Source organism: Salmo salar, unplaced genomic scaffold (assembly GCF_965601325.2).
Source record: "Salmo salar unplaced genomic scaffold, fSalSal1 ptg000414l, whole genome shotgun sequence".
Classification (NCBI taxonomy): domain Eukaryota; kingdom Metazoa; phylum Chordata; class Actinopteri; order Salmoniformes; family Salmonidae; genus Salmo; species Salmo salar.
The window spans coordinates 816,465-836,205 of NW_027675380.1; the positions used below are offsets into that span (position 1 = coordinate 816,465).

The 19,741-nt window shown below is 43.7% G+C and overlaps 2 protein-coding genes across 2 annotated transcripts in view; both read right to left on the reverse strand.

The window, feature by feature from the left end:
• The window catches only part of LOC145875995 (uncharacterized), a 459,138-nt gene that overhangs the window by 401,831 nt on the left and 37,566 nt on the right, over positions 1-19,741 (reverse strand). The gene's annotated exons all lie outside the window — the stretch shown is intronic.
• LOC145875979 (tripartite motif-containing protein 16-like) lies at positions 9,966-19,001 on the reverse strand. The gene is made up of 6 exons (XM_082971755.1): positions 18,308-19,001; positions 17,779-17,874; positions 11,946-12,179; positions 11,041-11,200; positions 10,856-10,915; positions 9,966-10,624 (listed from the first exon to the last, which is right to left on the reverse strand). Exons 1-6 carry the CDS (start codon positions 18,902-18,904, stop codon positions 10,113-10,115), a joined length of 1,659 nt encoding a protein of 552 aa, XP_082827881.1. The 5' UTR covers positions 18,905-19,001; the 3' UTR covers positions 9,966-10,112.

Genomic DNA, 19,741 nt, shown 5'->3' on the forward strand with positions numbered 1-19,741 from the left:
TTTTCAACTCATTGCCTATCAAACATAGTGACTTAGGGTTCATTTTGCACTTCCTAAGGCTTTATGATATTTGTATTTGTCAAAAGGGCAGTTGAGCATCGTGTCACCAGAATAAGACCCTCGATATTTATTGGAAAGGAGCACCAAGCTCATCACCGTGCACTTTCAACACTGTGAAATTCATCATAATATACTTAATCTGTTGCCTAAGAAACTGCATGGTTTCCTGAGTAGTAGTGGGAGGGCCACACTCAATATCATCGCGTGACAAGTTTACTTCGATATGATGGAAATGACATAAATATTTGAGCATAAAGGCGTTTCCACCGCCATTTCTCGCATAATTAATTTTACAGACAAAAATATCCCACCATGTCGAACGAACAAATTAAAAACTGTTGATAAAAACGTGGTTAATGTAGTTAATTACGACATTTCTGCGCTGAACTAGGTTGAATATTTGGTTAATGAAAACTACAACTCCCTTCAGCCCAGTGTCCCACATAGTTCTTGACTTGATTTCTCTCGTGAATGATTTGATTTCTCTCTGGAGAAACGGCGCGTTGGGATCACAGAAATAACGAACTAAATGGAATTCAAGTCATTGAACCCACATCGGTCAATTAGTTGTTGAATAACCGGAGAAAAAAAATACGAAATTTCGGTTAATCGCTCAGCACTTGCCCTCTCTCCAGTGCTTAATTTTAGCCGGATCCTACTGGAACAGGATCTGGCACCTCTCCGTCTTGGAACAGTTTCGTTTTGTCCGGATCCGGTACCTCTTCTGGCATGAAAAATAATTGTCACTTTTTGCAATGTAAAGATTCTAATAAACGTGATCAAAGTTCTTTGGAGTTGCCTCTTCTTTAATCCCCCCCCCATCTCTCACTACAATGAGATTCACTTTCTATTATCTCTCTCTCCCGCTCTCTACTCCGATAGACATGAGCCTGCAACTCTCATCTCTCCAGCATTGCAATTCATAATGTCCTTATAGAGCCGCGCAAAGGGTTGAAATACATTTGACAAAGTTATGGTTACTGCTGTCTGTTGAGAAATAAATTAAATAGGCCTAGGCTATTGATGGATTCAATGTCGTTTTCATTGATCTCAGATTCTCAGTTTGTCCGTGTCTAAATTGCCTGTCATTTCGATCATTTTGTGCTTTCAAGACAACTTGGAACTCGAAAACAAATAAGCCGAATCATGATGTCAGTGATCGTCAGGTCGGAAAGTCGGAGCTCTAGAAGAGGCCAGAGTTCCCCATGTGGAATTTCAAATTGGATGACCATCCAAAACAAATTTTTCCAGTCTGAGCTCGTTATTTCCCCAATTTCGCAGTTGTCTTGAACGCACTGAAGTCTGAAGTCGTAGATTGCCCAGCTCCGAGTTCCCAGTTGTTTTGAACGCAGCATTAAAAAAAGATCGTGCCAAAATCTCCAATCGTAAAATGACGTAGAATTGCATTAAATGCGTTTATAAAAAGGCCAAACATTTTCTGGACCCTAGGCCACAAACCTTTTTTCCCCATGTGGGCAACTTCTGTAAATGCCTCTACTTACTGCTCTATGCCACTACGCAAATGTGATGATATGCATGCAATGCAGGTCACCCCCCTCTCGTGCTCACTTGTTCCGGCAACTCCTGATTTACAAATTAGGCACTGTCTAGCTCTTTTTTTCTCCCTCAGTCAGTCTTTTTCCAGTAACTCCACAGTCAACAACTCCACAGTCAACAACGTCTAGCCTAGGGGTGTCAAATTCGATTCACAAGTGTCTGCGGGTTTTTGGTTTTTCCTTTCAATAAAGACCTAGACAACCAGGTGAGGGGAGTTCCTAACTAATTAGTGACCTTAATTAATCTATCAAGTACAAGGGTGGAGGGATAACCTGCAGACTCTTGGCCCTCTGTGGAATGAGTTTGACACGTGACTAACCCTTACCTAGCTCTCTCTCTCTCTCTCTCTGTGGCTTGTATTCTTTCCCCTGGCTTCCTTGTTTGGGCACTCTCTCCCTCCCCTACTCGCTCTCTCCTCTTCCCCCTTTCTCTCCTTTCTCCCCCTCTCTACTCTGTTCCTCTCTCATTCTTCCACCCCTGGCAGTGCACTCTTAATCCCCCCGCCAGAGTCCATGCCCTTGTAGAGCAGAGAGCATACGCTGGCGACCGTCAGCCCAGCTCCAGTTGATGAGGTAGCAGCATATCGCTTAGGGGCCCTGGCATGGGTCACATCCTGCCACGGCCCTGCCGCAGCCTTCAGGGAGGCACCATCCTAGTCAACTCCCCCCTCCACTATCACTGCACTTCATGTGTAAGCACTGAGCATTCATGGTTGCTTCACCCAATCATAATAACTTATCACAATAAAATAACAACAGCTTGCAGTCAACGGTAGATCCACCTAGCCAGGTAAACACTTCTTTAATCACTAGATTGTAATACTGGGGTGGTGAACTATTAATGACTTACCACATAATTGTTAACAATATATAAATGAACGTCATATAAATGCACACACTCAATCTCATAGCAATATAACAAGGTCATTCTTCTTTCCGATTTGGATAATCTGGCAACGTCAAAGCATTCCCCCTAGCATGTCCATGTTTGTCTTGTCTTATAATGCATTTGTGTGGTATGGAGTCCACATACCTACAAATCCAGAAGGCTAAATTAAAATGGCGTGCTGACTGTTAATGGAGTGGGACAAACATATGACTTCACTGTCTGTTGTGGCTTCAAGCTCATGTAATGAATAATACAACATTCTCCACCTGTATCAGTGCAGTCAATGGGCCTGACAGTTGCTATTTATATGTATATTTTCAGCACAGTGTCTTCCCTCCACGATCACACTCAGTCAACTTGTCCTTGAATTACACAGACAAGATAGCAAAACAATACCCAGAGAAAAGACAGTTTATTATCCTCTTTTAAAAGCTAATCAGCATGTAGTGACATAGCCTGATGCAAAATAGAAATTCCAGGAGAAAAACTCTCCATGTAACTAAATTATGCTCTGAATGAAAGTAAGCTCACCCATGCGGTTAATTTGACTAATTTTCTGAAATGACTTTTGTTTCTCATGAGGCGATGTAGCTAGCTAATGAGTTTGTCGGTCCACTCCAGCTGAATAATATGTATAGAGATCCTATTAAATAACTATTCTAGTATTCTAATTCATAATTCTATGGTCATATGACCCACAATGAGAGACAACTGGGGAATGCAGCTGATCGGTAGATTACTACGCTGACATCACAATGTCAGACCTGGGAAGCACTGCTCCCATTGCCTTCCCATGCCCTCCGCCCATTTTCTCGGTCAGTCACAGCACCCCACCCACCCTTTTCCCCACCCCCTCCCACTTAATGACCCCATACCTCATTATGATCTGCAAAGTCCCTTGGTGTCCTCTCACCATATTTATTTTTAATTGAACCTTTATTTAACTAGGTAAGTCAGTTGAGAGCAAATTCTTATTTACAATGACGGCCTACCAAAAGGCAAAAGGCCTCCTGCAGAGACGTGGGCCTGGGATTAAAAATAAAAAATAAAAACAATATAAATATAGGACAAAACACACATCAAAACAAGAGAGGCAACACAACATATGGTCCCCCACAGCACACCCTATCTCTTTAAAGGTACGGCACTCTGGTAAGAATGTACTGTATTTTCAACCACATGGCTGTCAGGTAGAGTCATAGCATCTGTACTGAGAGTGGTGTTATTGATATTTTTGCTACGAGTGCTTTACTATGGAGATTCTCCTCTTGTCATTTGTGAATTATTCCATCCTGTCTCAGAAGCACTCTGATGTAGCCAATGGTAATGTGCAGTTTGAACCATAACAACGTTTTAGTAAAGGGATGAGGGATGGCACTGGAGAAATGAAACCACTTTCAAAATTATAGACAGAGTTATGAATGCAAGGACTGACCTTCCACGGTATCAAAGTTATAGTTTTAACCAGGTTTTGAGGCTATACAGTGTTTGTTTACATTCACATTGTTTCCAAACAATGGAGTTAAACTAGATTATATTTTGCATTCTGATGGGGTACAACAGTTAAACTAAGGTCATAAATAGATGTATTGAAAAGTTGTTGACAAGCAGCCAGCAGCCAGTCCTCCAGACTGCTGCCTGAGCACCTTTGTCTGCTCACACAAGCTGTGCTCTGCTTTGATACCAACACAGAAATATATAGAAAGTCACTGATTTAATATTTCATATTTGTAACGAACATCTAACAACAGATGTCTGTTTGTATGTGGTCTGACAGAGGTTTGAGGACAGTGAAGGTCAAATGCGTAAGCATCATAAATGATTGCACTCTGAAGCAACAAATCTATAAATTAAACTGTTGACAGGATTATATCTTTGCCCCTTGGTGGAGTCAATCAAACTAAAAGACGTCAAGAAAAGTCAAGAAAGTCCACAGCCCACTTGCCTGACTCCTGCTATTCAGAAGAGTACAATTTTTTATTAAGGGTCTGGAAAAATACACAACACTATTTACATAGATAGAGAGGCTCCTCAATGGGAGCAGCACTTGTGAATACAATTAATTCAACTGAAATACAATGAACTCTTATGACTCAGAGCAATGGATTTGAAATATTCTTTCAAAATAAAATATCAAAGAAATGAATGACGTCCAGAGTTACAAAATTCCTGTAGTTGTCATTCAAGACTATGTGATAACTTGTTGATCTCAGGAGGTTTTGAATGTTATATGATCACATATGACTCAGGCATTTGAGTCACCTGGTTCAAAGGGACAGTTCACCATCCTCTGATTGGCAATCAGTGTGTGGTGTAAACCTTTGTTGATTCCGTATTGAATAGCAGTGATTGAATCAACGTGAATAGCTTGAAACATTCATGACCTTTGTATAGACAGACATAGCTATCCTGATTTGTGCTGCAGCGAAAATAGAGAGGATGCATAGTACAGTAATGCATAGTACAGCAACGTGAAAGTGCAACCATACAGCTGAAGAGTAAAGGCTGGTAACAGTGCACCAACTCGTCTCTTTCTCCTGCTTTAAAAACCTTTTACTGCAGAGGACTACATCAGTGTCACACAGAGTGTTTCTTGGTAGTCAAACAAATCTACTTTGAAACAAAAGTACTCCACTCGTAGGAGTGGTTTGTTCATAACCATCCTCCTTTTTGAGGCCACTAGGTCATTTGACTGCAGGAAAGGGCTACAGCTGGAATCCTTAATTGGTGAAACTGCCACATCCGTTTGGGATTACAACAACAAAGAAGTTACTGCATACAAACCAACACTGTTTTTCCCTCTGACATTATTGCATGCGTGATAGAACAGCACAATATGTACTGCAATTTTCTGACGTCGCTGCCGGAGTCTCCTCTCCTCTGTTTCAACAACAAAACAAAAACAATAACAAAAAAGACACACACACACACACACACACACACACACACACACACACACACACAGACACACACAGACACACACACACACACACACACACACACACACACACACACACACACACACACACACACACACACACACACAGAGAGATTTGGTCCTCAGATACTCAAGAAGTTCTAAAGCTGCACCAATGAGAGCATCTTGACTGGCTGCTTCGCCGTCTGGTATGGCAACTGCACCGCCCTTGACCACAAGGCTCTACAGAGGGTGGTGCGGACAGCCTAGTACTTCTCTGGGGCCGAACTCCATGCCATCCTGGACGTTTATACCAGGCGGTGTCTAAGGAAGGCCCAGGAAATTGCCAAAGACTTCAGCCACCTAAGCACATGGACTGTTCTCTGTGCTACCGGAGCAACGGGTCTCAGACCAACAGGCTCCAAGATAGCTTCTATCTTGAAAGCAATTCGACTGCTGAATAGCTTCTCAGACTATCTGTACTGACTCTACCTGCACTGGCTATATACACATACACATGTCTCGATCCACACACACAACACACACACATAACACACTCATGCATACTGATGTCACATACACACACACACACGCCACCACAGACTCACACCCAGCATATGCACTGCTGCTACTTTTCACTCTTATTATTATATTTATATATATACTGCTCAAAAAAATAAAGGGAACACTTAAACAACACATCCTAGATCTGAATGAAAGAAATAATCTTATTAAATACTTTTTTCTTTACATAGTTGAATGTGCTGACAACAAAATCACACAAAAATAATCAATGGAAATCCAATTTATCAACCCATGGAGGTCTGGATTTGGAGTCACACTCAAAATTAAAGTGGAAAACCACACTACAGGCTGATCCAACTTTGATGTAATGTCCTTAAAACAAGTCAAAATGAGGCTCAGTAGTGTGTGTGGCCTCCACGTGCCTGTATGACCTCCCTACAACGCCTGGGCATGCTCCTGATGAGGTGGCGGATGGTCTCCTGAGGGATCTCCTCCCAGACCTGGACTAAAGCATCCGCCAACTCCTGGACAGTCTGTGGTGCAACGTGGCGTTGGTGGATGGAGCGAGACATGATGTCCCAGATGTGCTCAATTGGATTCAGGTCTGGGGAACGGGCGGGCCAGTCCATAGCATCAATGCCTTCCTCTTGCAGGAACTGCTGACACACTCCAGCCACATGAGGTCTAGCATTGTCTTGCATTAGGAGGAACCCAGGGCCAACCGCACCAGCATATGGTCTCACAAGGGGTCTGAGGATCTCATCTCGGTACCTAATGGCAGTCAGGCTACCTCTCAATTTAGAACACACATTTAGAACCCTCGTTTAGAACGCTCATTTAAACGCTCATTTAGAACCCTCGTTTAGAACGCTCATTTAGAACCCTCGTTTAGAACGCTCATTTAGAACGCTCTTTTAGAACGCTCCTTTAGAACGCTCCTTTAGAACGCTCTTTTAGAACCCTCATTTAGAACCCTCGTTTAGAACCCTCATTTAGAACGCTCTTTTAGAACCCTCATTTAGAACGCTCATTTACAACAATCAGCGTTTGAGCTGGACACTTTTTTCAGAAACTATTTACACAAAAACACACACAGTCCTTACAAAGTTTATCTCCAGAATGTGAGCAGTTTATTTTTTGAAGGAAATGGTTCATATATTCACAGAAGTATATATATTTAATCACTGAACAGTAGCAGAACTTACTTCATCTGTTCCTGACTCTGGATAGTGGATTAAAAAGACCACCTGTTGTTACATCAACACCAGACATCATGATTCATGGAAATGGACATTGTATTTTATCAAATATGAAAACCTTAAATCTCTTCAAATTCAAAACAGTCAGAAAATAAGGATTGTACATAAAACAGAGCAGAATAAATCATCACATCTGGGGACCATCACCACCAGCATGACTAGTATCTATGTGGACCCTACTACAGTTTAACCAGCTCAGCTTTAGACTACACCAGCATGACTAGTATCTATGTGGACCCTACTACAGTTTAACCAGCTCAGCTATAGACTACACCAGCATGACTAGTATCTATGTGGACCCTACTACAGTTTAACCAGCTCAGCTATAGACTACACCAGCATGACTAGTATCTATGTGGACCCTACTACAGTTTAACCAGCTCAGCTATAGACTACACCAGCATGACTAGTATCTATGTGGACCCTACTACAGTTTAACCAGCTCAGCTATAGACTACACCCGCATGACTAGTATCTATGTGGACCCTACTACAGTTTAACCAGCTCAGCTATAGACTACACCAGCATGACTATATCTATGTGGACCCTACTACAGTTTAACCAGCTCAGCTATAGACTACACCAGCATGACTAGTATCTATGTTGACCCTACTACAGTTTAACCAGCTCAGCTATAGACTACACCAGCATGACTAGTATCTATGTGGACCCTACTACAGTTTAACCAGCTCAGCTATAGACTACACCAGCATCACTAGTATCTATGTGGACCCTACTACAGTTTAACCAGCTCAGCTATAGACTACACCAGCGTGACTAGTATCTATGTGGACCCTACTACAGTTTAACCAGCTCAGCTATAGACGACACCAGCATGACTAGTATCTATGTGGACCCTACTACAGTTTAACCAGCTCAGCTATAGACTACACCAGCATGACTAGTATCTATGTGGACCCTACTACAGTTTAACCAGCTCAGCTATAGACTACACCAGCATGACTAGTATCTATGTGTACCCTACTACAGTTTAACCAGCTCAGCTATAGACTACACCAGCATGACTAGTATCTATGTGGACCCTACTACAGTTTAACCAGCTCAGCTATAAACTACACCAGCATGACTAGTATCTATGTGGACCCTACTACAGTTTAACCAGCTCAGCTATAGATTACACCAGCATGACTAGTATCTATGTGGACCCTACTACAGTTTAACCAGCTCAGCTATAGACTACACCAGCATGACTAGTATCTATGTGGACCCTACTACAGTTTAACCAGCTCAGCTATAGACTACACCAGCATGACTAGTATCTATGTGGACCCTACTACAGTTTAACCAGCTCAGCTATAGACTACACCAGCATGACTAGTATCTATGTGGACCCTACTACAGTTTAACCAGCTCAGCTATAGACTACACCAGCATGACTAGTATCTATGTGGACCCTACTACAGTTTAACCAGCTCAGCTATAGACTACACCAGCATGACTAGTATCTATGTGGACCCTACTACAGTTTAACCAGCTCAGCTATAGACTACACCAGCATGACTAGTATCTATGTGGACCCTACTACAGTTTAACCAGCTCAGCTATAGACTACACCAGCATGACTAGTATCTATGTGGACCCTACTACAGTTTAACCAGCTCAGCTCTAGACTACACCAGCATGACTAGTATCTATGTGGACCCTACTACAGTTTAACCAGCTCAGCTATAGACTACACCAGCATGACTAGTATCTATGTGGACCCTACTACAGTTTAACCAGCTCAGCTATAGACTACACCAGCGTGACTAGTATCTATGTGGACCCTACTACAGTTTAACCAGCTCAGCTATAGACTACACCAGCGTGACTAGTATCTATGTGGACCCTACTACAGTTTAACCAGCTCAGCTATAGACTACACCAGCATGACTAGTATCTATGTGGACCCTACTACAGTTTAACCAGCTCAGCTATAGACTACACCAGCATGACTAGTATCTATGTGGACCCTACTACAGTTTAACCAGCTCAGCTATAGACGACACCAGCATGACTAGTATCTATGTGGACCCTACTACAGTTTAACCAGCTCAGCTATAGACTACACCAGCATGACTAGTATCTATGTGGACCCTACTACAGTTTAACCAGCTCAGCTATAGACTACACCAGCATGACTAGTATCTATGTGGACCCTACTACAGTTTAACCAGCTCAGCTATAGACTACACCAGCATGACTAGTATCTATGTGGACCCTACTACAGTTTAACCAGCTCAGCTATAGACTACACCAGCATGACTAGTATCTATGTGGACCCTACTACAGTTTAACCAGCTCAGCTATAGACTACACCAGCATGACTAGTATCTATGTGGACCCTACTACAGTTTAACCAGCTCAGCTATAGACTACACCAGCATGACTAGTATCTATGTGGACCCTACTACAGTTTAACCAGCTCAGCTATAGACTACACCAGCATGACTAGTATCTATGTGGACCCTACTACAGTTTAACCAGCTCAGCTATAGACTACACCAGCATGACTAGTATCTATGTGGACCCTACTACAGTTTAACCAGCTCAGCTATAGACTACACCAGCACGACTAGTATCTATGTGGACCCTACTACAGTTTAACCAGCTCAGCTATAGACTACACCAGCATGACTAGTATCTATGTGGACCCTACTACAGTTTAACCAGCTCAGCTATAGACTACACCAGCATGACTAGTATCTATGTGGACCCTACTACAGTTTAACCAGCTCAGCTATAGACTACACCAGCATGACTAGTATCTATGTGGACCCTACTACAGTTTAACCAGCTCAGCTATAGACTACACCAGCATGACTAGTATCTATGTGGACCCTACTACAGTTTAACCAGCTCAGCTATAGACTACACCAGCATGACTAGTATCTATGTGGACCCTACTACAGTTTAACCAGCTCAGCAGTACTATAATAGATACTAAACCCAGGATAGAGGGTCTGAGTGAATGTGGTCTGGACTCTGTGGAGGAGGGTCATTGTGTCAGAGACACTGTAGAAGGACAGAGTACCTGCCTTGTGATCCAGGTACACTCCTACTCTGGAGGACTGAGGGCCTGATACTTTAGTCTTAACATTATTGTGTCTGAAATAATAACCATCACTACAGCACAGTAAACTCCAGGACTTGTTATTGAATCCAAATCTATTACCTCTCTCTGTTCTGCTGATGTCTTTATATGAGACTGCTGTAATAACATAACCAGTCCACTCCACCTCCCAGTAACAGCGTCCAGACAGACCCTCTCTACACAGAACCTGGTACTGGTTGGTGAATCTGTCTGGATGACCAGGATATGGTTGGACTTGGCCTGTACAGGTCACCTTTCTGTTCCCTTCAGACAGAGAGAGGTGTGTGTTTGCTGTGTTTGGGTCCAGTGTGAGCTGACAGGAATCTGGGAGAAGAGCAGAGACCAATGAGGGGAGTCAGAACAATAAGTTAAGTCAGATACTGTATCTACCCTGTCTTTGATTAGAGCACAGCAGAGATCAAATCAGAGAAATATGAGGAGTCAGATAGATACCCAGTCTTTGATTAGATCTACTATTGCTATATATTTCTAGAGGGATTGTTAGGAGTGGCAGTAAAAAGAGACTGTTAGTTACTTCACAATAAAGAGACTCACATTGTAACAACTGTTCTCTGGTCTTGGGCTCTGGAGGCAGAACAACCTCCACTATATTCACTACAGACACACAAACACATTGACAGAGAGAGGGAATGTTATCATCATACCATATTCCACATGTATATGACTAGTAGGGAACTTTCAATGGTCTAAAGTTGATGTTCTGATTGTTTTCAACACACCTGTAGTGGAGATCTTGGTCCATTCTCCTTTAAGGAAGTCTTCTAGTTTCTCTCTCAGTTCAGACACAGTCTTACTCACATCTCCAAAGTACTGAAGAGGACGGACAACGATGCTGGGTAGGTCTGAAGATACACTGATACTGGAGAGAGACTGATAACTCTGGAGAGAGAGAGAGACAGAGACAGAGAGACAGAGACAGAGAGAGAGAGAGAGAGAGGGACAGAGGGACACAGACAGAGGGACAGGAGGACACAGACAGAGGGACAGGGGGACAGGGTGACACATAGGGACACAGAGAGAGAGGGACACAGAGAGACAGAGGGACAGAGAGAGACAGAGGGACAGAGAGGGACAAAGAGAGAGAGGAGGGACAAAGAGAGAGAGGAGGGACAGAGAGAGAGAGGAGGGACAGAGAGAGAGAGAGAGGGACAGAGAGAGAGAGAGAGGGACAGAGAGAGAGAGGGACAGGGAGAGAGGGACAGAGAGGGACAGAGAGAGAGAGGGACAGAGAGAGAGAGAGGGACAGAGAGAGAGGAACAGAGAAAGAGAGAGAGGGACAGAGAAAGAGAGAGAGGGACAGGGAGAGGGACAGAGGGAGAGAGGGACAGAGGGAGAGGAACAGAGAAAGAGAGAGAGGGACAGAGAAAGAGAGAGAGGGACAGAGAAAGAGAGAGAGGGACAGAGGGACATAGAGAGAGAGAGGGACAGAGAGAAAGAGAGAGGGACAGAGAGAGAGAGGGACATAGAGAAAGAGAGAGGGACAGAGAGAAAGAGAGAGGGACAGAGAGAAAGAGAGAGAGAGAGAGACAGAGAGAGAGAGGGACAGAGGACAACATAATGATTGAGATGAATAGTTTCACATGAAGTTCATTTCATATCACATGTAACAAGACAGTTTAGTTACCTGGAGGAAATGGATGTGATCCTCTGTGTGTGAGAGCTGCTCCAGCTCAGTGCTTCTCTTCCTCAGCTCAGCTATCTCCTGCTTCAGTTGCTCCAGGACTCCTTCAGCTTCACTCACTTGATCCTTCTCTTGGGCTCTGATCAGCTCCTTCACCTCAGAGCTCCTTCTCTCAATGGAGCGGATCAGCTCAGTAAAGATCTGATCACTGTCCTCCACTGCTGCCTGTGCAGAGCACTGTTGAGAGAGAGACAGAGAGAGAGAGAGGGACAGAGAGAGAGAGAGAGGGAGGGAGAGAGAGAGAGAGAGACAGAGTGAGAGAGGGACAGAGAGAGAGAGACGGACAGAGACAGAGAGAGAGAGAGTGAGAGAGAGAGAGAGGGAGAGAGAGAGAGAGAGACAGAGTGAGAGAGGGACAGAGAGAGAGAGACGGACAGAGACAGAGAGAGACAGAGTGAGAGAGAGAGACGGACAGAGACAGAGAGAGACAGAGTGAGAGAGAGGGACAGAGTGAGAGAGACTTGTCATCCTCATTACACTAACACCCCCCCCTCCTAAAAACACATTGCGTGCCACCACAACCTCCACACCATCACATTATACATTCCCCAACACCACAGTACAATACACCATCCAGCACCACATTCCAACCGTACAGACAGCCCCTCCTCTCCAGCCCCTCCTCTCCAACCGTACAGACAGCCCCTCCTCTCCAGCGCCTCCTCTCCAGCCCCTCCTCTCCAGCCGTACAGACAGCCCCTCCTCTCCAGCCGTACAGACAGCCCCTCCTCTCCAGCCGTACAGACAGCCTCTCCTCTCCAGCCGTACAGACAGCCCCCCTGAGCCCCCATACCTCCTGAAACATCTCCACACTGTTGATCATTTTGGAAAACTCTAACTCAACCCTAAGGTGTCAACAGTACTGTACAAACAGAAATGTGCATCCTGTAGCTCTAACTCTAAAAAGTTCTGGGACATTGTAAAGTCCTTGGAGAATAAGAGCACCTCCTCCCAGCTGCCCACTGCTCTGAGGATAGGAAACACTATCACCACTGATAAACCCACTATAATGGAGAATTTCAATAAGCATTTCTCCACGGCTGGCCATGCTTTCCACCTGGCTACCCCAACTCTGGTCAACAGCTCTGCACCCCCCACAGCAACTTGCCCAAACCTCCCCAGCTTCTCCTTCACCCAAATCCAGATAGCTGATGTTCTGAAAGAGCTGCAAAACCTGGACCTGTACAAATCAGCTGGACTAGACAACCTGGACCCCTACAACTCAGCTGGACTAGACAATCTGGACCCCTACAAATCAGCTGGACTAGACAATCTGGACCCCTACAACTCAGCTGGACTAGACAACCTGGACCCCTACAAATCAGCTGGACTAGACAACCTGGACCCCTACAAATCAGCTGGACTAGATAACCTGGACCCCTACAAATCAGCTGGACTAGACAACCTGGACCCCTACAAATCAGCTGGACTAGACAATCTGGACCCCTACAACTCAGCTGGACTAGACAATCTGGACCCCTACAACTCAGCTGGACTAGACAACCTGGACCCCTACAAATCAGCTGGACTAGACAACCTGGACCCCTACAAATCAGCTGGACTAGACAATCTGGACCCCTACAAATCAGCTGGACTAGACAATCTGGACCCTCTCTTTCTAAACATATCACCACCATTGTTGCAACCCCTATTACTAGTCTGTTCAACCTCTCTTTCGTATCGTCTGAGATCTCCAAACATTGGAAAGGTGCTGCGGTCATCCCCCTCTTCAAAGGGGGAGACACTCTAGACCCAAACTGTTATAGACCTATATGTATCCTACCCTGCCTTTCTAAGGTCTTCAAAAGCAAATTTAACAAACAGCTTACCGACCATTTCCAATCCCACCGTACCTTCTCTGCTATGCAATCTGGTTTCAGAGCTGGTCATGGGTGCACCTCAGCCATGCTTCATCTTGGCCAGGTCGCAGTTGTAAATGAGAACTTGTTCTCAACTGGCCTACCTGGTTAAATAAAGGACTTGTTCTCAACTGGCCCACCTGGTTAAATAAAGGACTTGTTCTCAACTGGCCCACCTGGTTAAATAAAGGACTTGTTCTCAACTGGCCTACCTGGTTAAATAAATGACTTGTTCTCAACTGGCCTACCTGGTTAAATAAAGGACTTGTTCTCAACTGGCCCACCTGGTTAAATAAAGGTTTCATTAAAAAGTCTGGCAATAACTTAACTTTTCATTTTTAGACTGACTCCTCTAAATAATAAATATAATAAAATAACAAAAAAACAGTTAAATGCTAAGTACTATACATAGGTTTTATTTAAAAAATAACAATAGAACCTATTTAGTACTATAATGGTATTTACTAACATAATATTATTACTATAATAGTTTCTAAAGGGGTTCTAGGCTACCCTACCCTAGAATTAGGGTTCAGGATAAAACAGGTTATACGTAGGGTTAGAGTTTCTGTACAGCACTTTGTGACATCTGCTGATGTAAAAAGGTCTTCATAAATACATGAGATTGATTGTTAGGTTCAGGGTATTTAAAGAGATAAACTGTGTGGGTTTATATCTCTCTTGCTCCTCCCTGTGGTCTTCTGTGGGAACTACATACCTCATTCACCACACTTGATAGACTCATAATCTGAGGTAGCAACTGAGTCAGAGCTACAAATCAATGATCTCCACCTATCCATTAGGTTTACAACTCAGTGAACCTGCGCAGCATTCTCTCTATTTGATGCCTACGAACCAACAGATTTCAACACATATCAAATGACCAGTTACCATTATTAGTAGCTGTAACCTAGTTAATAATAAGTTACCTGAGGTAAACCTACAAGGTTAGTTAATAATAAGTTACCTGAGGTAAACCTACAAGGATAGTTAATAATAAGTTACCTGAGGTAAACCTACAAGGTTAACGCGGGCTGGAAGAGAATTACTTCAAAACCACAGCAAACAGCTGGGACATATAGTAATATTATATATATATAATATTATATCACTGGGCTCCTCTGTGCTAACAAACCCTGTGTACCACCCCTCCCCTGTTTAACCTTGAATTTCGTTCAGAAAAACACTTCCACATTTAGCAAAACGAACCAACTCTTTACGGATCTGTTCGGTGGTAATAAACGGAGGCAGATTAGACACCACTACTCTTGTCGAAATCAGCACCAACACAACCCCTCACATAAATCATACTGGTAACTAGCCGGGTAACAAGACTCACCTTTTACATTACCACAACCACCGCCTTGTTCATTCTGGATACAGAGTGTATATGTTCCTCTCCCACCTGTTCACCGACCAGGATCAATAATTCCTCCACACCATTCTCCACAACGCACCTGAAGAGACAGCGTTTCTTCTCCACTCGGTTGAGGACATCAAACTACCCTACTCCCCCCTCAACTCTAACCGATAAACAGTGGAAACCGATAAACAAACCCTCCCACCATGACAAAATACATTTGGAAAATAGGCAAAAGAATAGCTGCACTCTTTACGAACGACAAAACCTCACGTTACCAACTTCTTCTTCTTCTATGGTATAATGGAGGTCCTCAAACCAACGTTAAAGGAGCATGGCGCCTCCTACTGTGCTGGAGTGTGTTCAATCACGGTTTACACCATTTCTAAATTCTCCTACCTAACTCAGTACTTCTGAGAAAATAAAAAAGATCCCTACTAACTTCTAATAGACCCTCCCCCATCCCCCAAATCCCTTCCAACCCCCCCAACCCCGTCCAACCTCAATGACCCTACACTTCAATCTTTCCCTCTCTTCAACATCCTTACAACAATATAACAACACATGCTCCACCGTTTCATTGACAATACCCTCCAGACACAAACCATTCACATGCTGCCAACCAGATGGAAGGACCAGTTCAATGTACAATGTCCTAAACACAATCGAGGAAACACCACCTCTTCCTTCCTAATCTGACCTTTGAACCTTGGTCCACCGACCTTTCTTTGGAGGGCATATAAATGCCGTCCCTTGTGCTCAGAGTCCCATCTCTTCTGCCACACATCTATCAAAATGTCTCTGATCTCACATTTGTCCTCACCTCTACCCAGTGGAACATTAATATATATTATATCTTGTTTTAAAGTTATTTTAGCTAACTAGTCTACAATTTCATTCCATTCCACACCTGAATGTGCTGGGACCCAGCAGAATCTCACTACTAGACCCATTCTCTCAATTCTCCATAATAACATTAATACCTCCAATAGTAGGTCACTCCTAATAGATTTACCAGATGATAAACTATTCAATACAGACAGAGAATCTGAGGATACTATAATTCCAACAGGTTGTACGTCCTCCACCCACTGGAGGACAACTACTATCACCAACAGTTCAACTGAGTACACTGACAGTTCATCTGTTAGTCTTCTACATATCTGCACATCACATTCAGGAAGGTAAACACCTGCTCCTGTGGGCCCACTATCTGGGCCCTTGGATCCATCTGTGAAAAGAGGTAAAAAAGCATAACAACTTCTACCAATGTAATTGTCAACCAGTTTCCCTTTATCACTGACTTCTGACCCAATCTTTTCCTTTTGTCTACCAAGGTTAGATCAACAACAGGATCTGGGAGTAACCATGGAGGAACATCCCCTATCACCACAGAAAAGGGCCAACCTCCAACTCCCTGAAACTACTCTCATCAGCAAGCTTTCCAACTGTCCAACCAAAACCACTGCCTTGTCTACTAGTATATTCCCAACAGTCATCTAGAACAGTAGCAGTGGGATGCTCAACCTCACAGCCTTTCAACCCAATAAGCTAATGACAATTTATTACGTCGTATATCCAAAGGCATCTCACCTGCCTCAACTGGACTATAATATAAATCCATGATATTATGGGATACAAAATGGGAAAAGGGGAAATTATGATAATACTAAAAAACACCCTTCTAACTAACCCTACACTCATTAAAACCCACTACCCCATTCCACTACTTTGACCCTATCTGCTCCTGCACCAGGCCAACTAACCCTACACTCATTAAAACCCACTACCCCATTCCACTACTTTGACCCTATCTGCTCCTGCACCAGGCCAACTAACCCTACACTCATTAAAACCCACTACCCCATTGCACTACTTTGACCCTATCTGCTCCTGCACCAGGCCAACTAACCCTACACTCATTAAAACCCACTACCCCATTCCACTACTTTGACCCTATCTGCTCCTGCACCAGGCCAACTAACCCTACACTCATTAAAACCCACTACCCCATTCCACTACTTTGACCCTATCTGCTCCTGCACCAGGCCAACTAACCCTACACTCATTAAAACCCACTACCCCCATTCCACTACTTTGACCCTATCTGCTCCTGCACCAGGCCAACGGCCTGGGAGGACGGGACACCACCACTCAACACACCCTGGAACTCTTCTGAAGTCAAATCTAGTATGACCAAATACTTCTCTGCAGCTGCCACCAAAACATTTTTTTTTCTGTGATTTACATTCCATTTCTGCGGTACAGTTGATAACCATTTGCTATGAACACTAAGAAGCCAACCTTACTGAAGCATATATCACTGGTTGGCCCATCCCTCTGTGCTGTCACAGATCTACTACTCACAGGGATCCTCTCAGGATCCTTCAGCCTTGACCCATCCTCCTCTACTTTCTTCACTGCCTCAGCAGTGACAACCTGTTCCCAACAGTGGGGTCAGTGGGATTGGATAGGGGCCCCTCTCCTCTCTCTCTCTCTCTCTCTGACTGGAGGAGACAGGTGAAATGGTGTGTCTCCTCTGGTCAACAATACTCACCTTGAGAGACTCCACAGCCTGTTGGAGCTCCTTCAGCTCCTTCTCTCTCTCCTGGAATCTCTGCTGGACCTTCTGCTGACTCATCCCCAGCTGCCTCTGTGGAGAATCACTCTTCAATGAGCTATCAAGCTTTATTAGTCCAGTAGATCAATAGTATAGTAATGTGACATAGGGCCCATAGAGAGGAAGATCTAAAAAAATGGATGGTCCATTTACTAAATGATATTTATTTGTTGCTATGTGAATGATTATAGTTTTTATGGTAGGACTACATGTATCAACAGGTTGAGACTGAACTTTGGACTCATAAAAGGGCATTCAGAATGATAATAGTGTTTGACATTATAAAATGGTGATACATCTGGAGAATCTGGGTTGACATATCTATATACTCAAGGTTTGTGTTCATATTTGTTCTGCTGAGGATTCATTTCATTTGAATGATCTCATATTCAAACAGCCTTAGTTCCTACTGTATCTTTAATTCTTTGTTTATCAGACAGTCACCAACAAGTTGTTCTGGTCTTACCTGTTTCTCAGTCCTCTCTGCTGCAGCTGACACTGTATCATGGCCTTTATGTTCATCCATTGTACACAGATAACAGATACACTGCTGATCGGTACGACAGTAAACCTCCAGCAGTTTGTCATGATGAGAGCAGATCTTCTCCTGTAGTTGTGCGGTGGCTTTGACCAGCTTGTGCCTCTTCAAAGCAGGAAATTCGTAGTGAGATTGGAGGTGAGTCTCACAGTAAGAGGCCAGACACACCAGACAGGACATGAGGGCTTTCTGCTTTCTGGTCCCAGTGCAGAAATCACACGCCACATCTCTAGGTCCAGCATAGCACAGAGCAGGAGGGGGAGCAGCCTGGAGTCCTGTCTTCTTCAGTTTCTCCACCACCTCAGCCAACATGTTATTTTTACTCAGCGTAGGCCTCGGACTGAAGGTCTGTCTGCACTGAGGACAGCTATAGACCCCTTTCAGAACATCCTGATCCCAGCAGCCCTCAATACAGCTCCTACAGTAACTGTGTCCACAGGGGATGGTGACTGGTTCCTTCAATAGATCCAGACAGACAGAACAACAGAACTGGTCCTGGTCCAGCAGAACTCCCTGTTGAGCCATTTGGACGGTTGTTCACTCTCACACAGACAGACGAGACAGAGACTCAGATCAGTTTCGTTTCCTCAGAAGAGAGTTTGTGAAGGGGGATGGACTTCCTGGTTCTGCCAGAGGGGTGGGGTTAGAGGGAGGGAGGGAGGGGTTAGAGGGAGGGAGGGGTTAGAGGGAGGGAGGAAGAGAGAGAGGAACTGCATGCAACAGCAAGAGGGAGACAAATAGTTTTGTTCCAATGTTAGAGCCCTTAACATGGAACAAATGACATAATGAATCTTAAAATGTGAGTTGTTAGAATATATGAAGGGTAACAGTTTTCTATGAAGTACGTATGTATCATTATTTTAATCACCTTTATAATGCCTTATAAATCAATAAGTCCTGAGGAGGTGTGATATATGGTTATTATACAGAACCACGGCTAAGGGCTGTTCTTAGACAAGACACAACACGGATTGAGAATTATCTAACACTTTCAACAATACAATCACATTTAATTTTATTGGTTTCATACACATATTTATCAGATGTTATTGTGGCTGTAGTGAAATGCTTGTGTTCCTGGTTCCAACAGTGCAGTAATATCTAACAATGCTTGTGTTCCCAGCTCCAACAGTGCAGTAATATCTAACAATGCTTGTGTTCCTGGCTCCAACAGTGCAGTAATATCTAACAATGCTTGTGTTCCCAGCTCCAACAGTGCAGTAATATCTAACAATGCTTGTGTTCCCAGCTCCAACAGTGCAGTAATATCTAACAATGCTTGTGTTCCCAGCTCCAACAGTGCAGTAGTATCTAACAATGCTTGTGTTCCTGGTTCCAACAGTGCAGTAATATCTAACAATG

Coding starts and splice junctions, on each gene's coding strand:
- LOC145875979 (XM_082971755.1), bottom strand. CDS start 18,904: ATGGCTCAACAGGGAGTTCTGCTGGACCAGGACCAGTTCTGTTGTTCT. Junction 12,180..17,778: donor AGGCTGTGGAGTCTCTCAAG/GTGAGTATTGTT, acceptor CTCTCTCAACAG/TGCTCTGCACAGGCAGCAGT. Junction 10,625..10,855: donor CAGAGAACAGTTGTTACAAT/GTGAGTCTCTTT, acceptor CTCTTCTCCCAG/ATTCCTGTCAGCTCACACTG.